At 57.7% G+C, this 21,992-nt stretch overlaps 1 protein-coding gene across 1 annotated transcript in view; it reads right to left on the bottom strand.

Moving 5' to 3' along the window:
* Positions 1-17,025, bottom strand: part of EEF2K (eukaryotic elongation factor 2 kinase) — a 40,470-nt gene extending 23,445 nt beyond the window's left edge. Inside the window, exons 1-5 of the mRNA XM_023520087.1 lie at positions 16,485-17,025; positions 6,086-6,186; positions 4,161-4,221; positions 3,262-3,299; positions 2,445-2,856 (exon numbers count right to left, since the gene is read on the bottom strand). Coding sequence (XP_023375855.1) covers positions 2,445-2,856; positions 3,262-3,299; positions 4,161-4,221; positions 6,086-6,186; positions 16,485-16,730 — 858 coding nt within the window. The 5' untranslated portion in view covers positions 16,731-17,025. The remainder of the gene's footprint in view (positions 1-2,444; positions 2,857-3,261; positions 3,300-4,160; positions 4,222-6,085; positions 6,187-16,484) is intronic.
* Positions 17,026-21,992: the final 4,967 nt, after the last annotated feature.

The raw sequence follows: 21,992 nt of genomic DNA, 5'->3' as shown, positions 1-21,992 counted from the left end.
GGACACAGGGCGAGGGTGCTGGCCATGAACCACGAAGACGGTCTTCACCACACCGTGACCCTGCCGGGGCCTTGACCTTGGACACCCCAGCCTCCGAAACTGCGAGCAGTAAATTCCTGTTGTTCTGTCTGTGGTATTTTGTTACGACAGGCCAAGCAGCTGGAGCCAGCCGCTGTCCCTGAGTTTTAACAGGATGCACGGCCATCCAGTAGGGGTGACACTGCTCAGCTTCCCTTGCAGCTAGGTGTGGCCATGGCCAAGCCCAGCCAATGGAAAGCGAGCGGCGGTGAGGATGCATCCAGCCTGCTCCCCTCTCCGGTCCCTTCCTAAGGCTGTAAGGTGGACGCCTGCCAGCGAGCCAGAACCGACCACACGGTCCAGGGCCACCCGCGGGGGATGGCGCAGCAACGGGACAGAAGCGACCAGGCCTCCGGACGGTTTGGGGAGGCAAGCCCCAGCCCGCCGAGCCATCCACGCAGGGCTGTCGGAGGAAACCGCTCCGCGCTGGCACACGTCTGTGGGTCCGTCTGCTGAGCAACGCAGCCGTGCCTTACACGGACGCCGCGAGCCTGGGAGAGTTACCCCCTCTCTGTGCCTCGGATTCCTCGCCTGTGGAATGGGGGGTCTCAGACTCAGAACGAGGAGGAAATCTGCAGGTGCATGAAAGACCGTCAGCTTTTGCTGATGTCGTCATTATCGGCAGGCGCGACCTGAGAGGAACACGTGCCAAACTTGTAAACAGCGCCTCTCCCCCTGCCCTGGGGGACTGTGGGGAGCTGGGACGCGCCTGGCTGACTTTTGCACCAAGTTCGTGTGTTTGATCACGTAGACAGAATAAACGTGCAAGTGCTGTGTTTGGTGCGTAAAGGGGGTTGGGGAGACCTGTGACTAACTTATATTCTGTTATCTGAGGACTGGCCCACAGCACCCAGTCCTCCTCAACACTGCCACAACAGAAGGAGCCAGGTCTCCCAAGGAAACCGCCACCCAGGGAGCTGCTCGGCTAAGTCACTAGACAGGCAGACAACAGCTTCAGGGGTCGGGGGGGCCCAGGGCTGGGGACGAGAACTGCCCCGAACTCGGCCTCCGTTCCCAGGAGCAGCCTGAGGGGCAGGCACAGCTGGTGCTCGAGGAATCCCGCCCAAAGGCTGGCTCCCCCCTCCACAAGGACGCCTGTGGCCAGGCCACCTGCTTGGCCAGAGGGCTCACTGGGTGGACAGCCAGCTTCTCCTCAAACACCCACATTCCTCAATTAATTCAGCAATGAATCACGTCCTTATTTACTGAGCATCAAGGTGCCGGGACCTAGTAAACAAGAGAGATGAATCTGTCCCCGGGGGACTGAAATGCCACCTAAATGAACAAGTAGCACCAGCTACTCTGGGAAAAAAGAAACCGGAAGAAATAGGACAATGTGACAGAGGTGACGGGGTGGCCTCACGGAGCTGAGACCGAAGAGAGGGAACTCGCCAAGCAAGCACGGAGAGAATGAGGGATGCGGGGTGCGGGGCGCAGCCCGGGCAAAGGCCCCGAGGCAGGAAAGGGCTGGGAGAGGAGGAAGACGGAGGCCGGGCTGCAGCGAGTCACCGAGGTCACAGGCCCTGGGGGTGAAGACTGTGGCTTCTTACGTCCACCCCTCACGGGCTCATTCAAGGGCCCTGCAAACGGCAAGTGCGCGATAAATTCTGCTGGTTGCCGGAACGTGGCCTCCCAAGGCGCCCAGGAGACGTGCGTCCAGCAGGCGCTCCAGCAGTGGCAGGGCCGGGCCGTGAGTCTGGGCAGGGCCAGGGCCGGGAGCTCAGTTTCCTCAAACGCCGGCGGCAACAGGAAGCTCTGCCTGGCCTCCGTCACCCAGCACCCTTGGGGCCCGAGTGGAGGAGTCAAGTGGGCAGTGGCTTGGAACGCCTGGAGCTGAGCCCTGGCTCCACCCCTGCCCGTCGGGGCAGGTCCCTTAACCCCTCTGGGTCCTGGGTTCCCCAGGGGCAGACAAGGTACCCACCCCACTCCCCTCTGCCTTTTCTTGGGAGCCACGATCGCAGCCCATGCAGTCTGGGAGGAAGGACCACACTGCTGGCTCTATCGGTGGCAGGGGGCTCGGGCCTGCCTGGTCTGGCCTTCCTGACTGGCTCAGTGACAGGCACCGGCCTCATCGCAGCCAGTGACACCCAGTTCTGGGACTTTTATTGTCACTCCTGGGAAAACACTTGCTGAGAAGGCAGAAAGCGAGCCTGAGGCTGCTGGTGGCCGACTTGCCGCTACAAGTCGAGAAGCTGCTGGGAGGGACGCCACGCGGAAGAACCCTGAGGCCGGCGGCGGAGGCAGAGTCCCAGCGAGCCAGCGCGGCCCGCGGCCAGCACAACGGTTCAGCCCCACGAGGCAACGTGTTCCCTTCCTGCACTAAACCTGCTCGAGTGGGTTTCAGTCGTTTGCAAACAAAACTCCTAACTACTAGACCCCACCTGTGAAATGGGACGTAAACATCCCAACCCACCTTGAACAACCCCAACCCTCCGCTTTGGCGAATAAATGACTTTTTGCACTACACTCGGTAAGTGGCGGTTGCCATGAGCGACTGCTTGAGATGGCGAAGGGACACTGTGACCGTGGCACCAGCGCCCTGGTCTCTGGACGCGGCCCCCGGCTGCCCTGGAGGGGGCAGGTGGCAGGGAGGGCGCCACACACACCTGCTTGGGGGGCTTGTGCCGATTATACTCCTCTCCCCAGAGCTTGGCCTCCATCTGCAGACGCACGTCCTCGAAGTACACGTCTCTGCCCACCGACTCGACGTAGCGCTTCGCCACGTAGTTGGAGGCCCCCTTCCACTGCTGCGTGTGCAGGAAGTTCGAGAGCTTCTTCCTGTGGGGAGGAGAGGGAGCGGGGCTCCACCTGGGCACTCGGCTCGCCAGGGACCCAGCCCTGTGTCCTCAGGGACAGATGTGGGAGGTGGGAGAGCATCCTTCAAAGAACGGGGCAGGGGGCTTAAGGGACACTGGTAAAGTGTCACCTGGTGCAAATCCCCTGGTCCCTAAGGACCAGAGCCAGGATAGCCAGGATGAGTAGGACACCCTGCCCCCCCCTTCCCTAAGCCCATCCCTGCAGCCAGGCCCAACGTGAGGGCCAGTGGAGGCCAGACAGAGGGGACCATGAGCTACAGGAAGCAGAGGCCACTGGCTGCGTCTTGGCCAGGAACGTCACAATGCTCCCCGTCTCGGGAGCCTGAGGGGGTCTGGGCAGGGCCCCCAAGAGCCATGTGTCACTTACGTCCTGAAGCACTCCCTCATTGCTCCACGGCCGAAGGGCTGAAAGACAGACACCGCACGGAAGGTCAGCGGTCCCCACGCCCCAACCTAAGCAAGCCTAGTCGGGAGGAGATTCACCTGCTGGACGTCGCCCGCCGAGTGGGTGCCCTGGACCTCGCCTCAACCCTAACATGCCTGGCCCGCCCTCCCCGCACTGAAGCTGAGAGAGCTGCCAGCCTGGGGCTGTGGGGGTGTCCCCCACCCCCGCTGAGTGGAAGAGCCCCACGCCCGGGTGAAGGTACTATTGGGGAGACAGTGTGTATTGGTGGGGGCGGGGGGAGGGTGTTCGCAGCCCTGTCTGTAACAGAAGAAAAGCAGGAACTGCCTAAATGTCCACCCACGGCGTGACAGGTGTGTCCCTAGGCTCATTCATTCGGTGACATACTGCACAGCGAGCAGTTACAGCTCCAGCAAAAACGGCGTGACCCTCGGAGCCTAAATACCGAGCGAAGGAGACGTCCTGGAAAGACACCGCCACACGCTCCACTGCCGCGAAACGCAGACCTGGGCGAGCTCCCCCGGGTGACACAGCACGGCCGGGCCGGAGGGGCTCCCGGGGGGCTGGTGGCGCCCACGCTCTGGCCTGGGTGACACTCGCACGGTGCGTACGCTGCGGAGCCCAGCGAGCTGCACGCCTTGCTGAGTGTGCGACGCACTGAGGGACGTCTCGCCAAGCGTCCCCAAAAGGCCGGTGGCAAGCCACTGAACTCAAGCCACAATGCAGTGGCAGGCGGTGGCCTGCCACGCCCGATAACCGATCCGTGTGTTTGCAGCCGGCTGGCCCTCGGCAAGAGGGCCAAGGAGAATCTTTTGGAGCTTGGGAAAAGCCGCCGGCCCTGCCCCCGGCTCGGATCTGCTCACCTGAGAGGCCATCTTGATGAGGACTTCGTCTTCCAGCCACTCGCCCGTGACCGCGTTGTACCTGCAGAGACGGGAACCGCCCCCGGGGCGCAGGGTCCACCTCCTGATCCCGTCGCTCGCTGGGCTCCCCGCTGCCCCGGGGACCGAGCCCGCCTGCCCAGTGGGCGCTCTCCCGTCCTCCCCCCGACCCCGGCCTCCTTCCCTCCTCAAACGCAGCGGTGCCCTGTCCACGTGTCCCCCAGCATGCACTCTGTGCCCCCCCACTGGACGGGAACCCCACCCAGGCAGGCCCACGTCCGGCCTGTTCACCGCGGGCCTGGAGTGCGCAGCTGCTCGGTGAACACACGTGGGGCAAGGACCGAATGGGCAAATCCCCTGACGCCCCGTCTACGTAACAAACGGCGTGTCCCCAGACGGCGCGGCCGTGCCCTTGACCTTGCCAGGCAGCTGTGCGAGGCCTGGCCCAGGCAGCTGAGTGCACGTGAGGGGAGGGGTGGGGCCCCCCGAGTCCAGCCAGGAAAGGGGCTGCTGGATGCACGGCCAGGCGGAGCGGGACGGAGAGGGGTCCAGAACTGTCCATCTCAAACTCCCCCAGGGCTGAGCCATTCGTAGCCCTAGCTCCAGACTGTCCCCGCCCCAGTGACAACAGGCCTCTCGAAGTCTGACACCTCCACAAGCAGAGACCTGGCAGGTGGCCGCCCCCTGGCCCGGCAGGAGGAAGGCTCGCCAGAGCTGCCAACTTGCCCTAAACCAGCCCGGGCCGGGTACTATGCTCGGTGAACCATAATGATTATTATTATTATTATGCAGAGACCAAGGCAAAGCAAACAGTCTCTCCTCACCCTTAAGAGAGACTGAAAACTGAGAGGCACACACGGGGAGGGCAGGCAGGGGGCAACGCAGGCCGCGTCTTACTGTTCCTACGACCGCCGACCTCGCCGAGGTCCCTGCCGCTTGGCGCTCTGAGTGGCCTGAGTGCTGGGGGCTCTGCACCCGACCTCTGCAGCAGCCCGAGGCTGCTACAGTGCTGTGCCCGCTTTCCAGATGGGGGGACGGAGGCTCGGGGTCGGGGGGCAACCCGCCCAGGAGCCAGGACTCAGAGCCAGGCCAGTTTCAACCAGAACCTACTCTGAACCAGCCTGGGTAACCCCCTGTGAACAGGAAATGGACCCCAGAAAGGGCTGGCTGCACTGGCAACAGAGGGGGAAGCCTCTAGGTTAGGAGCCTCCGGAGGCTCCTGCCAGGGATGCCTGAGCGCCCCCCGCCTGCAGCCAGCGCCGGCGAAGGCGGGCACTTTGCTTAGGAAACAAACGGCACCCCAACTGTCCTTTGGGGAACCACTGTCCTCCATTCCCAGAACAGGTGGACTGGGTGGAGCTGGTCCCCACACCCTCTGGCTTGTGGCCTAGACCTGGCCAACTGGAGTGAGGGTCTGATGGGCCCAGAGATGGAGGTACCACCAGAGCCGGGCCAGGGAGACTCAAACGTGGACTTTGATAAGCTGGCGAGCTGCCCCCCAGCTCTTCCGTTTGGTAGCAGTTGTGGGGGTCCCGTGTCCAGATGGCACCACATGACGGAAGTAGGCTGGATCCCTGAGCTGCCCCAAAGAGCTGCCCACCTCTCGCCCTACTTCATCCGAGTGACAAGCACACCTTTGCTGCATTAAGCCCCTGGGGTACTTGTCACTGCTGCAGAGCTTGGCCTAGCCTGCCGAATACGTACAGGACCACGATGAGGATTAGATGAGATGATGCGCGGTGCCTTAAAAATGCGCACTCAGATGCTGGTCGGCATTATCATCGTTCCCTTCTCCTTGATCCCCAAGGGTGCTCGGGGCTCAGTGACTGCGAGGAGAGGTGGAACCCCCACCCCTAAGGACTCCTGGAGACCTGGGACCCTACGGCACCCCCAGACGAGCCGCTGACCTGTGACGCGTGGCACATTCTGTGGCAATGTCCTCCAGGTGGAACTCAGCCCAGGGGTCAGGCATGTGCTTGGCCTTCTCGATCGCATGCTTCCAGGCTTCCTGCAGAGGGCACAGGGGAGCGTTGGGCCGGGGTCTCCTGGGACAGCAGCCCCACCCCCTCCATCCCCACAGAGAGCCCCATGAGAGAGAAACCTCCTATCCACTCCCCTTGCAGGACCACTGTCCCCAAGAGACCCTTTGCTCTCACTCGGCACAGCCGCCCCGGGGGCAGAAGTGACCCGGCTTAACTATGAGACCCAAGGAGAAACATGACACACATAGGGAAACACACACCACTGTGATCAGAAAGTTGAGAATGAAAATAAGATGTCAGCCCCGCCCCCAACCCCGCGTGCAGGCTGCAAAACACTTCACCACTGTTGAGGGGGGTGACGGGTGCCCTCACAGACGCCCACGGGGATTAACCTCTGCCGAGAGGAGCCTGGTACCGTCGGAGCAAACAGAATGCATTCCCCTATTTTCGCCCAGCAGTTCTACGTCTAGGAGTGTGTCCCACAGAAAAACACACAAGTGTGCAAACATATACCGATGAGAGGCAATAGTATTGCTGGTGATTGTGCAAGACTGAATTTATAAACATCATGTAAATTACAAACGTGCCCCATTTTACTACCCTAAATGAAATCCAGAGGTAACATAACGCTCTAAATGCTGAGGATATCAAAAACATGCAAAAGGCAGGTAGGTAGTCTTCATGCTGACACAGCGCTAAGTTCTGGGCTCAGATCATTACGAAGAGGCTCCCACCAGGCGTGCCAAGGTCCTGGGGATGCAGGGAAACCCAACGCCTGTAGTGTCCCCCACTATGGTAGTGATGACCAGAAACATCCCCCCAAACTCACAAAACCTGCTGTGAACCAGGGCTTTTGGGTTAGCCAATTCCAGACGTCCTTACCCCCAGTGGCAACCCTCAGCCACCGACCAGCCCTCAGGGGCCCAGCTTCCCATGGACTCGGGCCCAAAGGGGACAGCACCCCGCCGTGCCCCGGCCTGAGCCCCATCGCTGGGACTCTGGTTCAGAGGAGGCAAGGCAGAGGAGCTGAGCCTCTGGGACAGATGGACGGATAGACAGACAGACACACAGACACGCACGCGCATGCACACGCACAGCCCTGGGCCCCTCACTGGGGCTTTCTAATCTGCAAAGTCCAAAAATAAAGCCCATAACTTTTTTCTTCCAGCTTAGAGGCTAATTCACACTGAATGAAAACACTTGGAAAATACAGAAGGCCAAGAAAATTCAGACCTGCCGTCAACGCTGTGGGTTAGTTCTTTACAGGTCCTGTAGCGCATGTTTTTATAGGGCTGGAACGACACTCAATGCAGTTTACAGCCTTCCAGGAGCGCGAGTCAACGGGACTTGGGGCTTTGGAGCTCTTTCCTGATCCCGGATGCATGCTCTGCCTATCACAGGACATGGCGAGCAACACAGACCTCTGAACTAGAAAGCAGAAGCCCTTCCTAGACCCCATTCCTCGGCAAATCACGGCTGACAGATGGCGTGACCGTCATGTGGCCTTCTCCTCTGCACGTGCCATGCACACACACGAATGTGATGGTGCACACGCTCCGTCTGCGTCTGACCTGACAGGGGGCCGTGGATGTCCTTCCATGTCACACGCACAGACGGCCGGGAGTCGCCATGTGCAGCCTGCGTAAGTGCACCTGGAGGTATTTCTCTAACCTTAGGCGATGGACATTTGGGCCCTTGCCAGCACTTCCTAGTACAAACAGTGCTGAAGTGAACACCCTCGCGTGTAAACTTTGTGCACTTGTGCAAAATCCCTGGGGGACGTGCTTCTTGGAGGAGTAACTGCGGGATTGTGTTTAAAATTCACACATTCGGAGTTTTCCTCCAGAACGGTTCTCCTAAGTCATACTCCGAGGACGAGTGAAACCTTTCTCACACAAACACGACCTCGTGCATTTACGAGGTGGCTGGCAGAATAACCCGCCGGGAGGGGTTAGCATTACCGACCTAACCACTCGCCCACGGTTCTCCACGACCAGACTCTTTGCGCTTGTCACTGATGTATCCCTATTGTAAATAACCCTGCTGGTGACAATTTTACAACGGAGGGAGTTTCTGGACTTGTGCAGTTTGAAAAAGTGTCATGGTCTCCTCCCGTATTCCAGTGGCTGTCAGTGGCGGGGCGGCCTTCTGACCCTGCCTGCCTCAGCGGACGGTGCTCTGAGCAGTCAGCAGGTCTGCACATGTGCCTGTCCCCTCCCTGAGACACATGGCTCTCCAGCTACACCCTTCTCAACGGGTGACTCAGACGCTCCCTACGCCAAAGACAGCGGCCCTCACATTCAATAACAAGTTAGCAACAGAAATCGCCTCCTGGCTGGAGGCTGTGGCATCAAGCAAAACAGCAGCAGCAGCAGTAACAAAACAAACAAACAAACAAACAAACAAACAAACAAACAAAACCAGTCAAGGAAAAAAGCGTTTTAGCATTAGAGGGCGCGTTATTTCACAGGGTCAAATTTACCCTTTGTCCCACCATGGCACGCCTCCCTGGGGACAGATGGGTTGTAGGCAACTGTGTTTTCCAAGCGCAGTATAAAAGTCCCGTCCTGAGACTGGCTGCTTTGACTCTGGTCCCACCCACACTGCTGACCGGCTGCGAGAACGGCCACTTCCTTGTCTACAAAGGACAAGGATGAAGGTTCCAACTACTGGTGGTCAACGTCTGTCCCGCCAGAAACGGTGGCCCTCTGAGGTCGTGGCGCTCACTGCAGGCAAACCGCCCCTGCCCGGGCTGAAAGCCACTGATGTGCTACCGTGGCGGCCACCAGGCTGGGGAGACATGGAGGCCTGGGAGTGAGAGCTCTCAGACGCCGCGAGGGCAGTGGACGCAGGGACCACCACCTTGGGCCACGGACTTCCTGCACGGACAGTGACCCAGCCATTCCGGCCACCTGCCCAGGTGTGCCCAAGTGAGCTGGCCCAACTATGGTCAGCGCTTACAGTGCCATGTGACGGTCGAGCACCGCAAACCACCTGCCGGTCCACGGGCAGGTGTTACCTGTGATGCCTAACGACAGTTCAGTCGATGACAGACCACACACGTGAGATGACAAGGGCGTGGAAAGACGCCTAAGGCCTCACGACGCGGCAACAGTCACCCCGTTGTAGGGCTGGACAACGCTCATGCGTGACATTACCGGTTCTCGTATTGACTAGACCACGCTTTTCGCGGTTATTTTAGAGGGCACCCTCTCCACTCCTAAGAAGTACAGCTCGTGCTTAGTGCATCTCGGCCGCATCCTTTGCGCTCCAGCTTCATTGCATCTTGCGCTGTTTTATCGATTTAGCGCAGCCTGAGTGTCCAGCGTGTAATAAAAGTCCGTGGCAGTGCACGGCCGTGTCCCAGGCCTTCGCGCCCGCTCCGCACTCGCTGGCGGGCTCACCGGGGCACCTCCCGGCCTGCGCCGCGTTCACGGCGAGCCCTGCAGCCACGTACCTCTGCGTCTGTGCTTTTCCTGCCGTGGGCTCTGTACGGTTAGCTACGCAGACACCATAGCCGCCTACGCGTTCAGGACAGGGACACGCCGCACCGGTGTGGAGCAGGCTGCACCACAGTCTGGGCGTGCAGCGGGCTGCCATCCAAGTTTGTGCGAACACGCTCTGTGATGTTCACACGATGCCGGAAGCTCCTAAGCACGCATCGCTTAGCACGCGAGCCCGTCGTGAAGTGGCCCGTGACTGGGCTTGTAGGCGGCTGGTAAAAAGATCGAGATGCTGAGTGACACGGGCCATCTCTAAGACTTACTGTGTAGGGAAAAAGGCACGTCGCTACCTCATGCGATCAGGGCGACACCATTCGCTGGGCAAGGAGACGCACGAGTCGTGACGATGAACTTCTAAGGCCAGGCCTGTGTCTATAGTCACGTATGTAAATGTGGATTTATGTATAAATGCGTTAAAAAAGGTCTGAAAGGGGATCCAGACCAAACGGATACACCGGTTCTCTCGGGGAAGAGGAGAGGGGGACAGGCTGATCAGCTTTGTCTGTGTTGCCTGCACTTTTTTTTAACTAGGACAACGGTCTTCAGGCATCGCAAGTGTCAATCAAAGTGTCAATCAAAGGCAGCAAACAAAGACCAATGGGGTAGCCGATTAAGGCTCGTCTCTAACATCCTCTGGTTCTAAAGACCCTAAAACTCAGCAGCTGAGAGACCGATCAACCCCACTCAGGACGGGGGCCTAGTGCGTCTCACAGAAAGGGACACTGCGCCAGACAGAAGGGGGGCTCTTCGGAGCTGGAGACTGTGAAACAGAATCGAACTGACAGGTAACGATAACGATGACAAAAATAAATTTCCTGGAACTGTGCTGGCTGGAACATTACTGCTCGGCTATCGCCCATGGGAACACAACGCCCTAACGGTAAGCTTTCTGCTTCTGTACCCGCCGCTTGCACAACCGACCTGTGGGTTGACAGGTAGTAAAAAGAAGAAAAATAGACTTTTGTGTTCAGACAGAATGAGGAATGGGGTTTAGGGCTTAAAAACCCTGTACCTCTACATTTCGGGGCTGCTTGATGTGGGATCTGCGTACCCCTGGCAGACCCGGCTGGCTGAATAAAGAGCGTGTTTCCTATAACTCGCTGGTTTCCGGTGGTCCCTGTGTCGATCGGGGGCTGGCGGCCACAACAGAACATGCGGCGAGTGAGGCCGACCGTGAGCGTGACGTGTTTGCGATTTCTTTGGCACGAGTGAGGCCGACCGTGAGCGTGACGTGTTTGCGATTTCTTTGGCACAGGGACCGTACGGCTGTCGCTGCCGTTTCTGTATCACCGTCCTCGCTGTCCCCGTCACACGACCACAGTGACCAAGGCCTCCAGATCTCACACGAGGGAGCGCCCAGGGGCTCCCCGAAACATCAACCGTCGCATTCGCCGGGTGGGTGCGATCAAGCAATTTTTTCCCTCACTTATGTAGACTTGAAGGACCCCGCTCCATGCCAGCACGACTCGCCCCCCTACCCCCAACAGTTAACCACACCCAAGGACAAATAAAAGCAGCAGGAAGAAGCCGCTGGGACACCCGGCCACACCCTGGGATGGGAGGAGGCCCGGATCGCTGTGTGGCCGCCCCACGCTGGGCCACTAAATTGCACTTAGAGGTTCCGTGCAATGTCATGGAACCCAGCATCGAATACAGCAGCAAAAACACCGCCTAAATACCCCCCAAGAGGAAATGCTTGAAGAAACTGTGGGATATCCAACACCACGGGCCACCACGGAGCCGTCGAAACGACGACAGCCTAGATCCATATTTACTAACGTGGAAAGACGTGAACTGTCTGCCGAGGAAAAACGTAAGCGCAGAACAAACGGAACGTGGTCCTCGCGCTGCAATAAAGAGCTCCTACTTATTTATTCTGTATTTATACTGAACCACAGAAACATCTGAAATATACACTAAGACCCTAATAGCAATTATATCTACACTTTCATCGTTTCCTGCAAAGAACACGGATTACTTCTACAATCAATAAAACAAGTAACTAAAAGAAACAAAGCTAAAACCCTCAAGAAATCTCTCTGTGTGGAAAACAGGAGCTGCAGCTGATATCCCCTGGCCGGTGGGCTTCAGAGCTGAGGCCACAGAAGACAAGACGGGACGGACAGAAATGACCAGCAAAGCAGCATCACCTCATCACCTCGTCTCCCCGAAGCCCTTCCCCGGGCGGAATCCTGGCAACCCCGTTTAGGGCGGGTAGGCGGGTGGGACAGTTACCTGGTCTACTGAGGAGGAACCTGGGCCTCAGGGAGCAAGGAGGTGACTTGTCTACAGACCTGCAGGGCCAGGAAATGGCAGACTCAGGACTCAACCCCATGCTTGCCAAGCCCCAGCTGCCCGTTCTTTTACAAAAAGAACTGCGGCCACACTAGAGGGTGACCAGAAGACCCAGCGATTCCGCTCCTAAGTATCTACCCCAAAGCAACAACGTGTCCACGCAAAGATCTGTCCCCATCGGCACTGTCCCCAGGGGCCGAAAGAGAGAAAGCGCCCAAACTGGCGTGCATGGATGAAGGGACAGAGCACGCGTGTGCGCACCCCGCAGAGTGACATTCGGTGGTAAAAAGGCACAAGGGTGACACAGCTCCAACACAGACCAGCCTTGAAAGCACGGGAAGGCAGCCGGCGCCAAAGGCCCCACGGCAGGCGACACGATTTACGTGAAATGTCCAGAAAAGGCAAATCTGCAGGGGACACACGGCTGCCAGGCCTGGGAGGGACGCGGGGACTGGGAGGTGACCAGGCTTCTGTTCAGAGTAATGGCGAGGGCCCGACATTGGCTGTGGTGCATGCGTAATTGTGTGAATATACTGGAAGCCACTGAACTGCGCGTTTTAAACTGGAAAGTGGCATGTCGTGTGAAGTGTATTCTACTCAAGCTGCTGAAAACCGAGTACAAAAGTGCAGGCCCCGGCACACGTCCCCCGAGGAGCTGGCACTTCGGCACGTGCGCACATTCTGGAAGGACCCCCGGCGCCACGCGGCTCCTGCCCACGGCCAGCGTCACCTGCTCCCCTTCACCCGCCCGGCGGGCCCCTACCTTGCTGGGGCTCCAGGCCTTTGTGGACCCAGGGCACCTGTGCTCCCCCTACGTCCGTCCCATGCCGCATCCGCAGAGTGGCGGGCAGAGCCCCCACGGTCATGGTCACGGTCACGGCCTCTGGTGCGCACAGGGCTTCCCGGGGATGCTGGGCAGGGGCAGGGCCTCCGGGGGCCTCCGCGGCCATGCGCCCGGCCGCACTGGAAGGAAGGCGCCGAGAAGGGCCTGCGCACCCATCGATGGCCGGCCGAGTACGGGACGGTGCTTCCGGACCACGGCATGATATTCAGCGGCCGCACCATCGGCAGGGCGCCACCCTGCGCTCAGGAAGAGCACCCGGGGTCGGGGTCCCGGGGGCTGGAGGCGTGCCGCCTGTCGAAGCACGCGTCGTCAAGGGCCGCTGTGCCGTCCCGCGGCTGACAGGCGCGAAGCCTGCAGAGCGGCGTCCCCCGCCCTCGCCTGGGACGAAGGTTCCGGCTGATGTCCAGTCGTCCCTGCGAGGAACGTCACCGAAGGACCGCTCCCGGGAACCCCGGGTCAGAGGCGGACGCTGGTCCCCGTGTGCGATTGGTACGGTTAGTGTTCTTGCCTTGTTCGTGCGCTGACACAGTACGGAATTAGTGCAGTGTAAAGTTTGCTTCGATACACGCAGAAGCGCATTCATTACGGTTCATAATAGGGAAAAATGAAAACGACGACTGTGCCCCTCAGGCAGCGGGGCTGGCCTCACAGATCCACGCACCTCGCGTGACAAGATACGGTTTAATCCACCCTCAAGAGGCGACCTGTATGTGCCGATGTGGAATGACTCCCCAGATACCCCAGGCCAGGACAACGACTGTTTTAAATGCGATTTCCCACTCTGTTAAAAAAATGTAAAACATAGATATGCTTATTCTAGAAAATGGAAACGAGGGAGAAGCAGGACACAAGGAATCGCTCAGATGGTACGCAGAGACCGCCAGGTGGCATGCCGAGGAACTTCCTTCCAGGCTTTTTGGGGGGTGTGGGGTGTGTGTGTGTGAGAGAGAGTCAGAGCTATCATCCTACTCTACATTCTGCTATTTAAATTTAACTCCAGAGCTGAAGTGCTTTCCCACATTATGATAAACTCTAGAAACATCCTTGCCTGCTATTCTACCATGCGGGCAGCCCACCATCTCCCGGGAAGTTCGGGCAGAAGAAGGCTCTGGCTTTGACAGTGACAGAACTCAGCAGTTCCCAGGACACGCCCGGTACCTGCCAGGCAGAGCCATCTTGGAGGAATGCCAGGTTGCCATGTCAACAGTAAATAAAAACACGTTAGGCTGGTCCAGTGCCAGAGGGAGTGAGGTTTAGGAACTAGGCTGCTGTCCCTCCAAGCACCAAGGGACCCCACCGAGCCAGCTTCTGATGACCTAGGACGTGGGCAGGCAGGAGGAGCTCCACCGGGTCCATAAACGGTCAGCCCCAGCCCAGGAGGAGCTCCACCGGGTCCATAAACGGTCAGCCCCAGCCCCGCAAGCTGGGGCTGACTCATAAACGGAGAATGACTGTTGACAGCGACAGATGCCAGCAAAGTTCGGCTACCAGCCCCAGGGAATGAGAGGACAGGGCCGGGGCTTGGTGTCTTCAACCCCAGCCCCAGGGGGCCGCCACAGACCAACAGTCACTGAAGAGGTTTCAGGCAGAGGCGTGAAAAATGACACCTATTCCAGAATTGGGAAGAGATTCCAGCCCAGAAGGTCCCTGGAGACCAAGAGACTCCCGGCCTCAGTGAGGACTTTGAACTTGGCCTCCTTGATGTGTTTGTTTTGACGGAGGCGAGGTGACCTGGTTATTTTGCTTCATTTTTCTGCTTCTAAAAACATTTTTCTGCACTCAAGTAATACACACATGTAGTTTTCAAAGCCCTAAATGTTTAAAAACAGATGTAACCTAGGTGATCAAATTCCCCCTTAACAGCACCGTCCCCCCGAGAGAATCACCGGTAACTGCTGGATGCAAATTTCTCTGTCAGTTTTTGCCGTGAAAATACTAATATATGTATATTTTTTGATAAAAATGGGATCGCATTATATTTTAACTTGCTGTTTTACGTAACAGCGTATAAAAACAAAACAGCATGTGAAAATTGAAACAGATGCTGTTTTATGGACCAGCACAGTCCCAAGGGCTTTTCATGGATTTTTTTTTTTCCCTCACACAAAATATGCATATATCCTGGCATGGTTTTCGAGTTGAACGGCCTAGAAACGTCATCTCTGCTCTAATGTAAACACAGCGTTCTGGTAGGCCCCAGTCTATAACTCACGTAGGCCCCCCTGGATGGACACTGAGCTCTTACGCGTCTTTGACAACATAAATCTGAGCACCCCTACAAACACCTCTGTAGCGGCTTTCCTCAGCGGGCTTTCCGAGCACACGGCGGGGGACGTTTTGGGCTGTCCTAATGAGTGTGGAGAAACATGGCCTTTCGTGGGCAGAGGCCAGGCCTGCCGAGTATCTCACAGGACAAGGGGACTGTGCCGCCCAGAACGCCAGTGGCACCCCGGTGGGAACACCCTGGCGGAGGCTGAATCCTGGAGATGGAATTTCCATCTGCACTACTGTCGAAAGGCCCACGGGGCTAATGTTTCACGCTGACGCTGCCCGCCGGCCCTCCTGACGCCAGGCGAAGCCCCGCTGTGCCCGCAGCCTGGCCGCAGGCGCTGGGGGTGAGCAGTGGATGGCCACAGCGTCCACGCCGTGAAGCTCACGCCCGTGGACACCCTGCCTCTGCTGGGTCCCTCGGCCCACGTGTCAGTCACACTGCGTTTCACGGTCAGAGGCCGCATCCGTCCAGCACCTGGGCCCACTTGACATTCGCCAAAGGCCCTGGCCGGACTCACGGATCCCACCAAGGGCAGCTGCGGGTAAAGCCTCTGAGGGGTCTGCCCTGCCCCCGGCCACCAAGATCCTCCTGACCTGGAAGCAGCCCCTCTTCTGTGACCCCTGTCCCCCATCCCAAGCCTGGCCGGAAGTCACTGGACAGAGATGGAGGGCGCCTGACCCAGGCTGGGCCAACCAGAGTCCCTGCGGAATCGGGACAGAGGGGTCAAGTCTGTCTTTGCCTGTGGCTCCCTCTTGATGAGGGGACTCTGGGCTGTGGGGGTGTGTTCCAGAAGCCGCCCCGCCACAGGAGAACAAGCGAGCCACACCCTGCCCCCCCTGGGGCCGCCCAACCTCAGAGGGGACCCACAGAGCTATTTCTGGAGCTGCCTGTCCCAGGGAGACACAAGCTGGAATTCTGGCCCTGAAAGGAAAAAGTATCCAGCTGTCTAAGAACTAGAATTAGTAATTTTCTAAAAATAGGTAAATTCTGAAGTTGGAAAAGAATGATTTTAATTTCAAATCCCAAAACGGTAACCGGCATTCTACCTACGCTTGTGAGGATTAAAGCAAATAAAGATATAAGGGCGTCGCATTCAAATTGCCTCCACCAGCAGCGACTGCCCCCAAGTCCAATCTCGTCCCCGCTCCCCTCTCCCGTCTACAAACATCAGCCAAAGTTCTCGCAGGCCAAGAGCAGGGCCCAAGCAGCCATCCCAAAACACTCCCCTGGAGTCACGAACTTGTGCGAAACCGACACCCTCCACCCCTGGAACAGGCACAGCCTCAGATCTGGAGTTCGGGGCGCTGCCCGGGTTTGCAAACACGGGGAAGACCCCAGCCAGAGACCCCGACTCCCCACCCCTGGAGGCGGCGGCCTGGGCTGGGCACACGGAGCAGGCGGCCCACTCACCTTGAAGTTGAAGGAGCTTGCCGGGGACCCGCTGGAGCCGTACTGCCCACTTTTCGTCAGGTCACCGTAGCAGGCGTTAACCTTGACATTGACATGCTGGTGTGACCTGGGGTCATCCGTGATGGGGCAGATGAAGTATCCTTCCTCGTCCTCGCTGTCTGTGTCGGAGTCCCCGCCGTGGCCCGTCCGGGGGGTCTGGCCTCCATCAACGCCTTCCAGGCGGAAGATGAGGTCTTCGTCTGCCATGTTCCTGGGGTGCCCGTCTTACCCGAGGGGGGGGCGGCACAGCCAGAGTTACTGGGCGAGGGCAGCGGGGAGCGTCCTGCAGAAGGGAAAAGGAGAGGATGGGTGCTGGGCCGGGGGGAGCACCTTGCCCCAAATGCCACGGTGACGGCCAGGGCCGGCGCCCACAGAGCGAAGGCTGCGGCTCTCCTCTGGGGAGGCGTTCGGCAGGCGGCATCCAGGAACATATTAAATGGACAAACCCGTCGGCCCTGTGATGCCACTTCTGAGAACTCGGTGGCCAACCGAGGCGGGAAATAAACGCTCCTCAAGCAGCCGGAGTGATCCTTCTAGGACGTGAGTGAGATCAAGTCGCTCCCCTGCTCCACACCTGCCCTCGGCCTCTCTCTGCGCTCGTGATAAAATCAAACGCCTTGTGAGGCTGCGGGGCCTTGTGAGGCCCCTGGCCCTGGCGCCTCCCGGGCACACACCGCTCTCCTTCCCACTGTTCCCTGTGCCAGGAACGACCGCCCCCGTCTCCCAGCACTGGGCCCCAGCTCGAAGGTCACCTCTCTAATGGAATCTTCTCTGGCTTCTCAGTTCAAAGAACCCCGTTCCTTCCTCAAAAAGTTAAAGATAGACCTACCTAGGACCTGGCAATCCCCCTTCCGGGCATTTATCTGAAGAAATCCAAAATGCCACCTCAAAAGGACACATGCACCCTGTGTTCACTCCAGCATTATTTACAGTAGCCAAGATATGGAGGTGACGCAAGTGCCCATCAGCAGACGACCGGGTAAAGAAGCGCTGGGGCATACATGCCATGGAATGTTACTCAGCCAGAAAAAATAATAAAATCTTACCATCTGCGACAACATGGATGGACCTAGAGGGGACAGTGCTGAGTGAAAACAGTCAGAGAGAGAAAGACAAACACTATATATGATATCGTTCATATGCGGAATCTAAAAAATGAAATAAATGAACGAAACAGAAATACGTGGAGAACAAACTGACGGTTATCAGAAGGGAGTGGACCGGGGGCTGGGGGCTGGGCGAGAAAGGGGACGGGATTAAGCAGCACGAATTGGTGGTTACAAAATAGTCACGGGGAGGTGACGTACAGCGCAGGGAACGCGGTCAGTAATACCGTAATGACTGGGTAGGGTGCCAGGTGGGTGAAGACGGATCGTCAGTTACAGAAACCTCCAACCACTATGCTGTACACCGGAGAATGACAGAATGTTCGATGGCAAATGAACCGGAAAATAAAAAAGAATTAAAAAAAAAAAAGAGCCCCTCTCAGACGCACACCCCATCGCTTCCTAGCCCAGCACCCCGTTTTATTTTCTGCACAGACTTCTGCAGAGCTGAACTCAGCCCACTTACTTTATTGCCTGTATCCCCGGGACCCCTGAGAACGCAGAGCAGGCGCTCAGTTCTCCGAGGGCCTTCTCCGCGGGGCCGTCGGTCACAGGGAAAAGATGCCAACGGCCCACGACACGCCGCCAGCGGAGGCCCGCTGCGCAAACGACGGTGTCTCCGCACCGCAAAGTGCTGCGCGGCTGTCACCACAGACGTGCACAGACAGACGGACGGGACGGACAGACGTGGAAGGGTTCGGCAAGGCCGGAGGGTACAGAAACCAGCGGTATTTCCGCACGCCGGCGGCGAAGGGTCCAGAAATTAAATGACGAGAACGATGCCACCTGTCGCAGCATCAAAAAGAACAACATACTTGGGGACAGATGTGACGAAAGACATGCAGGAGTTGTACACAGAAACACGTGTGGATGGGATTAAAGGAGACCAGATTAATGGAAAGGCATCCCGCGGTCACAGGCGAGGTGATTTAACACTGTCGCAATGATGAAGCTCCCCAAATGGCTCTATAGATTTGACCCAATCACCGTCAAAATCCCAGCTGGCTGTGCTGAAGAGATGAACAAAACTGCCTCTAAAGTCAGGATGGAAATTCAAGGGACCCAGAATAACCAACACGATCTTGAGAAGGTTGGAGGAGTCACACTTCCTGAATTCCAACTTACTTCGAAGCTACAGTAGTCAAGACGGACGGACAGGTCCGTGGAACAGAAGCCTCACATCTATGGTCAATTGATTTTGACAGGAGTGTCAAGACCGTTCAACGGGAAAAGAATAATCTTTCCGATGAATAGTGCTGGGATGAGGGAACACATCCCGAAGACAATCAGGTTGGTCCCCGTCCTTAAAATATACACGAAAACGAACGCAAAATGGTTTGAAGCTTTCAATACAAGACCTAAACCTCTCTTAGAAGAACATCTGGGAGAAAATCTTTGTGACGCTGGGCTAGTCAAAGGCTTTTTTGGAATAATAACCGAAAGCATGAGCTACAGAAGAATAGATTATGTGGACATCGCCAAAATGAAAAGCTTTCGTGGTTCAAAGGGCGCCAGCAAGACAGTGAAAACTCACAGAATAGAAAAACTTTGCAGATCACACATCCGATAGGGATTACATAAAGAACTCACACAACAACCATGAAAAGATAAACGACCCGGAGAAAAACGGGCAAGGGACTGGAACAGACATTTCTCTCAAGAAGATAACACACGTGGCCCGCAATGCCACTCCCAGGTATACACCCGGGAGCAAGGAAAACACATCCGTCCCAAACACACGTGCCCGTACGTTCACAGCAGCGTCATCCATAACCGCCGAAGCGGGAAACCGCGGGCAACCACCCAAACATCCGCCCGCGGGCGAGCGGATCAACAAAACGTGACGTACCCACACAACGAGGAGCGGCAGGCTCACGCACACCTCAAACACGGCGTGCCCCGTGAGAGAAGACAGCGGCTCGGGAGCGAATGTCGAACGACTCCACGCACGCGGGACGCCCGGCTCAGGCGACTCCGCAGGGCGGGCGGCACGTGAGTGTCTGCCTGGGGCCGGTGCGGGGCAGAGCTGCGGGAAATGTCACAGAACTGACTTGGTGTTGCTCGCACGGCTCTGGGAAGACACTAAAGGGCAGATCGTAAGGTTCGTGAATTACGTTTCGATGAGCGAAAGTTGAAAAGGAAAAAGTCAAGAGAAACGGTTAAAATGAGAAGGCAACTTCAGAAGAGCAGGTATGCCATGGCGATGGCCCTCAGCGCTGAAATCAGAAAGGACGTCTGTAGAGGCATTAAAACCGTCCGGAAGGACCCATGGGAAACCTGCTGGCCCTGGGTCGGGCAGTGGGAGCTGGGGGCGGGGGGAACTTTAAAAAATTTTTGTGCCCTTCTCTAAACCGTTTTAACTTTTTACAAAGCTGGATTGCCTTCCACATAAAATAATAAACATGTAAAATATTTTAAAACTCTTCAGACCAAGGCAATAAGTCCAGTTTTTCTCAGCAGCGCTGTCCATCGGCAGGCAGTCTTCTAGAACTGAGGTCTGGCACGTCCTTGCAGTTAAGACCACAGGAAGTGACGTTGACATCCTAACCCCGTACACACCTGTAAGGCGTGAATTTTAGGAACTGGACGCAGCCTTGCCCTGCACGACGCACTCCGCCGCTTTCTCGTCTGCTTATTTCTCTGCCGTTCTTGTTCTTGCTCTCTATTTTCCCTTGGTGCGTCACCCACACTGACTTCTTGACTCCGCTTGAGAGTCACACTGCTCTGGGAGTCAACGGCCGGCTATTTCTTACCCTCGAGGCAAGACAGCCATGCCTGGATCCAACGCCTGAGCCGCCTGATTCTGCTCGTCACCAAACCTTCCCCGGGGCCCTGCGCCCACTGCTCCCCACTTCTCCTCACTCTCAGATGCTCCCCGCCCCAGCGCCTACTCTGTCCCGGTCAGTCCTTGGCCAGAATCGCTGCTGACCAAGATGGCGAGGAGCCTGGAGCTGCCAGCAGGCCCGAGACAGGTCACTGGCCCCTGGGGCTGTAACGGTGCCAGGGGAGTGGACAGAACCACAGCTTCAGACCTCCAGGCCGTGTAGCTCAGTGGTTACGAGCCTGGACTGCTGGTGACCTGGACCAAATCAATTCAGCTCACCAGCTCCCCCATTTGAGAGGGAAGCTGAGTGGGGAAGGGGCCTGACGGGTTCCACGGCTGGCTCCCAAGTGAATTATCACCAGCACCCTGGCCCCTGGCCGAGTCCCCTCAGCCCTGACAGTCTCCCTGGAGCTGGAGCAGCAGACACGCAGCCGTGACACCGCCTGGCACTGCGCCCTGTCCTCGGCAGGCACTGGATACGCAATCCGGAACTGAGTGAGCGGGGTCTGCTTCATGGCTTTTCAGTTGTCACAAATTTGTCTTCAGGCAGCTGTGGCAGCACCTGCTAACTGCCCCCTAACAGCTGTCCTCTCCCCAGTAACAGAACCACCGGTTTCTAGTGAAGCACATGCCACTCAGGGTGTGGTCGACACTTCCTGGATTACTTCATTAGGTGTGGCCATGTGACCAGGTTTTGGCCACATGGGGATATAAGCAGAGGGTTATTTTCAACTTTAGAGTTTTTAAAGTGAGGTAATGGACCCTTGGGCTCTCCCTCCTTCCTGCTGGCTGGAACGGAGGGAGCTGTGTGGGAGCTTGAGCAGCCATATTTCACCATGAGGAGGAAGCCACGTGCTGAGGACGGCAGAGCCACGAGGCGGAGTGAGCCTCTGGCAGCATAATCTTATGTCACAGGGCAGCACGATAATAGCCCTGACGATCTTCAGACTTTGTGATCTAACCTAATATAATCTACTAATTGTCATTTTTTCTCACTACCTGCTAATTCTCTCTGGTCCAGCAGCCCCTTCTCTCCGACATCATAAAGTCACATCTCGTCTGTGATGACAAAGTGATGCCCGGGAAGGGCCAGCCTGGGAAACCTGTGGCCTTCATCCAGAGTGCTGACCTGGCAGCTGCTCCCGCATCCTCCCAGGAACACTGGGCACTGGAGGGTGCTGGACTCCTTCGGACAGGCAGGGAGCCCTCGCTGGCCCACATCCCGGCCCCATGCCACCTGCTCCAGCACAGGCCAGGGCGTCTGGCTAGCCCGGCTGTCCAGCTCCCACGGGCAGGACCTTCCCCTGGGACATCAGCGTTCTCCAGGTGCCTTTACTCGGGCACCCACGTCTTCCCCTCCCGGCCCCGGACTGGCCTCCCACAGAAGGGCAGCTGAGTGGGGTTTCGAGCCAGGCAGCCCCAAGTGCAAGACCCGGCTCTGCCACCTCCTGAAACTCAGCTTTCTCCTGTGGAGTGGGACGCGGAGCTCTGCCTGGGCCACCGACCCCACAATGCCAGCACAGGGAAGTGCTGAGCCTC

This window comes from Pteropus vampyrus, unplaced genomic scaffold (genome assembly GCF_000151845.1).
Source record: "Pteropus vampyrus isolate Shadow unplaced genomic scaffold, Pvam_2.0 Scaffold247, whole genome shotgun sequence".
NCBI classification, from domain to species: domain Eukaryota; kingdom Metazoa; phylum Chordata; class Mammalia; order Chiroptera; family Pteropodidae; genus Pteropus; species Pteropus vampyrus.
This window is presented reverse-complemented; position numbering and strand designations above follow the sequence as displayed.